The 6740-nt window shown below is 41.7% G+C and overlaps 1 protein-coding gene across 1 annotated transcript; it reads left to right on the forward strand.

Moving 5' to 3' along the window:
* On the forward strand, positions 1–2607 carry LOC128436301 (homeodomain-interacting protein kinase 3-like). The gene is made up of 6 exons (XM_053418098.1): positions 1–387; positions 540–721; positions 888–1011; positions 1585–1766; positions 1881–2048; positions 2277–2607. Exons 1-6 carry the CDS (start codon positions 1–3, stop codon positions 2605–2607), a joined length of 1374 nt encoding a protein of 457 aa, XP_053274073.1.
* The last annotated feature ends 4133 nt before the right edge of the window (positions 2608–6740 follow it).

The raw sequence follows: 6740 nt of genomic DNA on the forward strand, positions 1-6740 counted from the left end.
ATGTCTCAGAACAGTGAGTTTCATATCAGTGAAGGAGACCTGATCCCCTCCCCCACTACATATTACCTTGCACAGAAGTACCTTGGAAATGGCTCCTATGGTATGGTCATTCAATGCAGGAATGTGACCACCGGTGAAACGGTGGCTTTAAAAATCATCCAAAGCCTTGAAAACATTGACTGTGCACAAGAAGAGGAGGTCATCCTTCAAAACATGAAGAAGCTCCATTCAGACAGGTTCAACATCGTCAACTTGCACGAGTCATTCTTCTACAAGGAACATTACTGTCTTGTGTTTGAGCTCCTGGATATGGATCTGCAGAAATTCAGACAGATCAGCCCGGGTCAACACCTTCAGCTGAAGCAGATCCGCCCCATTCTGCAGCAGGTTTGTTTTTTAAACTCAAGCTCTTACACTTACTGCTTTGCTTACTGCGTGAAGGGTAAACTTGGTCTCTAAAAAGTCACTGTTACAGTCTTTGTTGATAAAATGAACTCTGAAGCTCATGATTATTATTATTATGCTTTTCATGATTTCAGCTAGCTACAGCCTTGGACTTTATGAACAGCGCAGGGATCATTCATGCAGATTTGAAGCCAGATAACATCATGCTGTTGGATCATGTCAGGCAGCCACTCAAAGTTAAGGTCATTGACTTTGGCATATCCTGCGATGATCCTGAGGAAATGATCGGTGAAACCCTCCAGACCTTGTGGTACAGGTAAGTAACTGACAGCACATCTGTATACCTGGGACAGCTGTGTTTACTGTAAATAATTGGACAAGTCCTCACTGCTGGCATGTCAGGTTTATATCTCAGAAACTGACTAACAAGGAGTTTAGCAAATTTGAAACCTCAGTAATATGTTTGTGTTTCTTATCCTAAGGTCTCCTGAGATTCTGTGTGAAGATCGTTTCAGCGGGAACATCGACGTATGGTCTCTCGGCTGCATTGCTGCTGAGCTCTCAATGGGCACAGCGCTGTTCCCTGCCAAGGATGAGAAGGATTTGGTCAGTATCTGCACTTAAAACACAACAAACACATACAGTTCTGCCGTGATGTTTGTGTAATTTCAAATCCATTCACTGATTTTTACTATTCTACTAATGAGACAAACCAGAGGCCCTTCATCCATTTGTCTCAGTAATAGAAGTGAACCTGATGTACATGATCAACAATGTAAACTTGAAGTTAAATAACTCTGACAATCTTGTGTTTCTTCAACAGATGGGGCAAATTGCATTTGCAATTAAAGATCCACAGCATGAAGGACACCTCCTCCCACATGCGTTCTGGCCAAGATATTGGATGGAAGGCAGATTTATGGTATCAAACTAGTTTACAACCCTTTAGCTGGCTCCACTAGCTCACTAATTAAGGTGTCTTTCCTTCAGTCTGTGTTTCTTTCCCCTGTGCCATCCACTGCCTTTTGAGCAATCTATCTCAATCAAACAATTCATTTCAGTCAATAGGTTAAACTCTAGTTTGAGATCACTAGCCTGGATGAATTTATACCAGCACAACGTCTTCATAATCCAAACACGAGGACATCTAACATGTTGGTTTTCCTCATCTTGTTGAAGGGGAATCATCCTGTCTGGACAGAAGACGACCAAGCGGAATATTGTGACCTGCAGGGCTTTATGGACCTAATGAAACAGATGCTGATGATGAGTCAGTATGATAGAATTACCCCCAACAGAATTCTCCAGCATCCGTTCATCACGATGAGCCACCTTCAAGGTTCATTCAAAAACAGCCTCTAGTAAGTCTGTGCTTAGATGGTCTGTGTACTTCTGTGCTGTTGGACATGGCTGCAAAATATAGGATATATAAGGTGATTAAGGTGTTTGGCTCAGCAGTTTCATTTGTCTTCCAGTCTGAAGTCATGTGAGGATCTGATGGACATCTGCCAGGATCAGAGCTCTGAGGATGAAGGACCTGGAGAGCAGGTGATCCTGCAAATGTCCCTGAACAGGGAATCCTCCAGCAGCACTGCCAGCCCAGCCAAGGAGGCCAGCAAAGTGAATGTGAAGTCTGGCAACAGGTGAGTGTTTGAAATATCTTTCTGTTGGATCATTTTATATTGTAGAAGAATAGTTCAACATTTTGGTAAATATTCTGTATTTTTGCTCAGAGTTCAATGGGAAGAATGATACAACTCTCATTAACTATGGATCTGGAGCCAAGTGCATTTTAGAATGTGAATTTTTAGAAATGTCCAATAACTGACTTAAGATCAAGAGTTAAAATGATTTTCTTATCCACATCTCAGACCAGAAGTCTCCAAGGTCAGAAGGTGTGAACAACTGGCAGCCGCTCGAAAAGGCACGAGTGGGAAAACAGGCCCAAACCAGTCCAAGAGGATGAGAGAGAGGCATGATCCCTCATCCATTTTCAACCCCTCAAGAAAGAAGAGACACATGGGCCCTGCTGGAATGAGAGACTCCAAAGCCAAAGTCAGAAGGAGTGAACGACTGGCAGCCATTCGAAAAGTCGCAAGTGGGCAAACAGGCCCAATCCGGCTCAAGAGGATGAGAGAGGAAGATGATAGTGTTGGTCAAAACCGGTTCGTGGCGAGAAGGAGGATCGAACTTGCCCTTTAAAAATCGACTAAAGACTAGAATGAGGAGACCGAACTGGACTTTCAAGATCTTAATTTGTGTTTTGTTTGCTCTTTTTTAATTGATTTGTTCTTTTTGAAATGTTCCCTTGTTGTGACGACCCTCTCATGCTACCTGCCTGTGTGTCTTGCTCTGTGCTGGTGAGTGGAGCTTCAGCCACTTACAGTTGCAATCAGAAATATTCAACCCCCTCACCGCAATAGACATTATAGTGATGTGGATGACAGATAATGACAATAAATGACAAAAAAAACTCATCAAACAACAAAAGATGTTTATTGATGCGTATTTTAGTTATTTTGACAACAGAAGTTGGGTTAACTTTGAAGTTCAAATAAAAAATGTAACTCTTTCAACACATGTGCTTGTTCAGTATCATTCAACCCCCCAGCTTCAGTACTTTGTGGCGTATCCTCTAGCTTTTATAACTTCAAAAAAATGTTTTCGGTGAGTGCGGACAACCTTCTTACACCTCTCGATTGGAATCTTTGCCCATTTTTCAAGTGCAAAAGCCTCTAGATCAGTGATGTTTGATGGCTTCCATGCTGCAACTGCCTTCTTTAAATCCCACCAAAGATTTTCAATCAAATTTCAATCTGGTGACTGTGAATGCCACTCCAGGACGTTCCAGGATCTTTTTCTCAACCAAGCTTTGGTGGACTTGGAGGTTTTGCTTTGGATCATTATCTTGCTGGAAAGTCCAATGATCACCAAGGTTTAATTTGTCAACAGAAGGCATCACATTCCTCTTTCAAATGGCCTGGTATTTCTGTGAATCCATGATGCCAGGTACACGATCAAGATTGCCAGTTCCTGCCGCAGAAAAACAGCCAAACATCATCAATGACCCACCATCAGGCTTGACCTTGGGGATGGTATTCTAATGGTCATAAGCCTGGCCCTTCGCATGCCGGACATAACGCTGGTCTATATGTCCAAATAGTTCCAGATTGGTTTCAAAGCCCATAGAACCGTCACCCAAAACTCAGTCGTCTTATCCAAATTCCTCCTGGCATATTCTAGTCGACTTTTGATGTTCATGTGGTCAAGAGCTGAGTGCGTCTTGGAGTCCGGCCATGAAGTCCTTGTTTATTCAGTGCACGGTTATAGTTGCCACTGAAGCACTTGTACCAGCCGTCATCAGGTCGTCCTTTAGGTGTCTTGCAGTTTCACGAGGGTTTCTCTTAGTTGTTCTGACTAAGTTGCTGAGGGCCATTGATGAAATATTGGGCTTTCTTCCACGGCCAGGCAGGTTTGAAGCTGCTCTATACGTTTTAAACTTCCTTATACTGCTCCCAATGATGTGTATTGGAATATCCATTTTTGGGAAAGTTTCTTTTAATCAAGGCCCTTCAGGTTTAATGAAATGATCTTCTCTCTCAGCTTTTGTGGAAGCTCCTTTGTCTTTCCCATGGTTGCAACTCACCTTGAATACCTTCAAGGGTGGGGTTTATATATGCATCACAGCTGACGCAAATGAAGGATCCTTATAGAGTTGCCAAAGGCTTAATTATGTTTCAACTCCACTTTAGGCCATTAAAACTGTCAGACAGCTTTAAAAACAACAATATTATACAAGGGTTGAATAATTGTGACATGGCTATCCTAACAAAATATACTGTTACACACAAATACTACATCATGCATTTTCTGTGTTGATTTTTTGTATCACTCAACTCATAAAGAAGTCATCCGAAGCAGAATCTTGTTCTTTGAAGAAACTGTAATTGATAAATCCTTAAAATCTTTGAAGGGTTGAATATTTCTGATTGCAACTGTAGGTCCATAAATATTTGGACATTGACACAATTTTCATCGTTTTGGCTCTAAACACCACTTGTGTGCTTTAAGTGAAGACTTGCAGTTTTAATTTTAGGGTATGTACATCCAAATCAGGTGAACAGTGTCGGAATTACAACACATTTTATATGTGGCACCCCCCTTTTTAAGGGACCAAAAGTAATTGGGCAATTGGCTGCCCAGCTGTTCCATGGCCAGGTGTGTGTTATACCAAATATTTCATATTTTACTGAAATATATATTACTTCACAGAACATAGACAATGAGGCCAACACTTCCATGGGGCAAACTGTGATGGGAGTGTACGTCATACAGAAGGTGGGTGCGGAGTCTGAAGATGAGCCAGAGGACATTGGTGTCCTGATTGAGGGTGAGGAGGTCCTCAGTGGTTTGCAGTGGTGTACAAAGTACTTGAAAGCCATACTTGAGTAAAAGTACATATATCTTACCTGAAAGTGACTTCGGTAAAAGTAAAAGTCACCAGTCAGAAAATGACTTGAGTAAAAGTCTTAAAGTAGCTCATATTAAATGTACTTCAGTATCAAAAGTATCTGGTGTTGAAATGTACTTAAGTATCAAAAGTAAAAGTACAAAACTACAACAGGCTGCAGAGGCAGGCAGAGGTGTGTTCAGCTTAACAGACAACTTGCAGACAGCAGGGAACGTCTTCAGTACATCCATCTGATCTGCTGTAAGGGCCAGGTATCCATCTAGTTGCTTGGAGCTGTCTTGAGTAACGTGAGAGCTCTTCAGCGAAGAGAAGAAGTCTCCCTCATCAGATGAGCTGGATCTGGTGGCTTCTCCTGACAAGGAAGGATCAGCGATCTGCTCCTTGATGTAGTCCATTCCTGAAATACAGGGAGGGTCAAAATAGAATTAGTACAGCTGAAATACCATTAACCCTGATTTCATGTACATTCACATATTACTTTCGTTTACAAATTTCAACATTGATCATCTTCATTTGTCTTACCCATTCTGATTGTAGCAATATCTTTTGTCCATGCAGTTCTAAATTTAGGGAGGAGAATAGCAGCGGCAACCATTTCAGGGTCTGTTGACACAGCAGAAATGTTGACACTAAACTAGTAGGGTAGGGTAAACAGTTATTACCAATGATATCGGCCGATGAATATATTACATTGTATATAAATAGAATTGCATCTTTCTTAAGTTAGTGAGGTAGGATATGCAACTATATGTTGCAGCCAGAGAATATAAATGGGAGAATATATTACCAACTGCACTCAGACAATGGACATACAGAATATACATAGATTCAGCAGAAAGAAAATACTCTACAAATAGCTGTAAATGTGGTGAACTATAACAATTATGAGTTACATGCAATCCAAACAACAATTTGTGTATGCACGCCTACACTTGGACCATACCTGGATGCGTGTCTACTTTGTAGACACGCATTTTAAGCATGTTAAGTAAAATGCTCAACTGTATCTGTTCTGTTGGCAAACTATATTTTACCAGCGAGACTTTTGCACTTATTCCTGGCACAATACATAACATGACTCTGGCTGCCATTACTTAATTCACTTACCTGAAAGTGTTTTTTGAGGTTCGACGGAGAGTTTTGAAACGCCATTATTTCCGTCTCCCTCGGTAGACACAAGAGGCACTTCATTCGATAGGATGTATCTTGCATCCCCACGAAGGCAAACATGGTCGCGAGATAAGGCCACGGGTGTGGTTGATTTGGTTCTTCGGCCGTGTCTTCGGCACCAGCGATAGATGAGGTGGATGAGGTAGCCATGGTGGTTTACTCCGGTGTAGTCGGGTTGACGGCTAACGGCTTATCTCCCGTGCCGGCCTCAGGTTATCCTCGCGAGACACCGTCGGTTCTCGCGCAAACACGGACAGTCCGGATAATCCAATCGCGATGAGAGACAATTATAATTATATTCAGATTTTAATTTGTAACGAGTAACGAGGTGTTCAATGAAAATGTAACGGAGTAAAAGTATATATTTTTTCTTTTAAATGTAGTGGAGTAAAAGTAGAAGTCCTGATGAATATAAATACTCAAGGAAAGTGTAGATCCTCAAAAAAACTAGTTAAGTACTGTAACGAAGTACTTCTACTCCGTTACTTTACACCACTGGTGGTTTGGGTAACATTGTGATTGCCTGTGCTCTGCTCTTTGGACTGATATACTGTCTGAACCTGAGCTACCCAGCAGAGCTCAAATGCACTTTTGAAGTCCTGCAGAAGATTCTCCTAAACCTGGATGGGCAGAGGCTGTCGTCCAAGGCACGGTTCCTGAAGAACAAGCTTCTGCAGTGAATGAGCTTGAAGAA

This window comes from Pleuronectes platessa, chromosome 3 (assembly GCF_947347685.1).
Source record: "Pleuronectes platessa chromosome 3, fPlePla1.1, whole genome shotgun sequence".
In the NCBI taxonomy this organism is placed as follows: Eukaryota; Metazoa; Chordata; class Actinopteri; order Pleuronectiformes; family Pleuronectidae; genus Pleuronectes; species Pleuronectes platessa.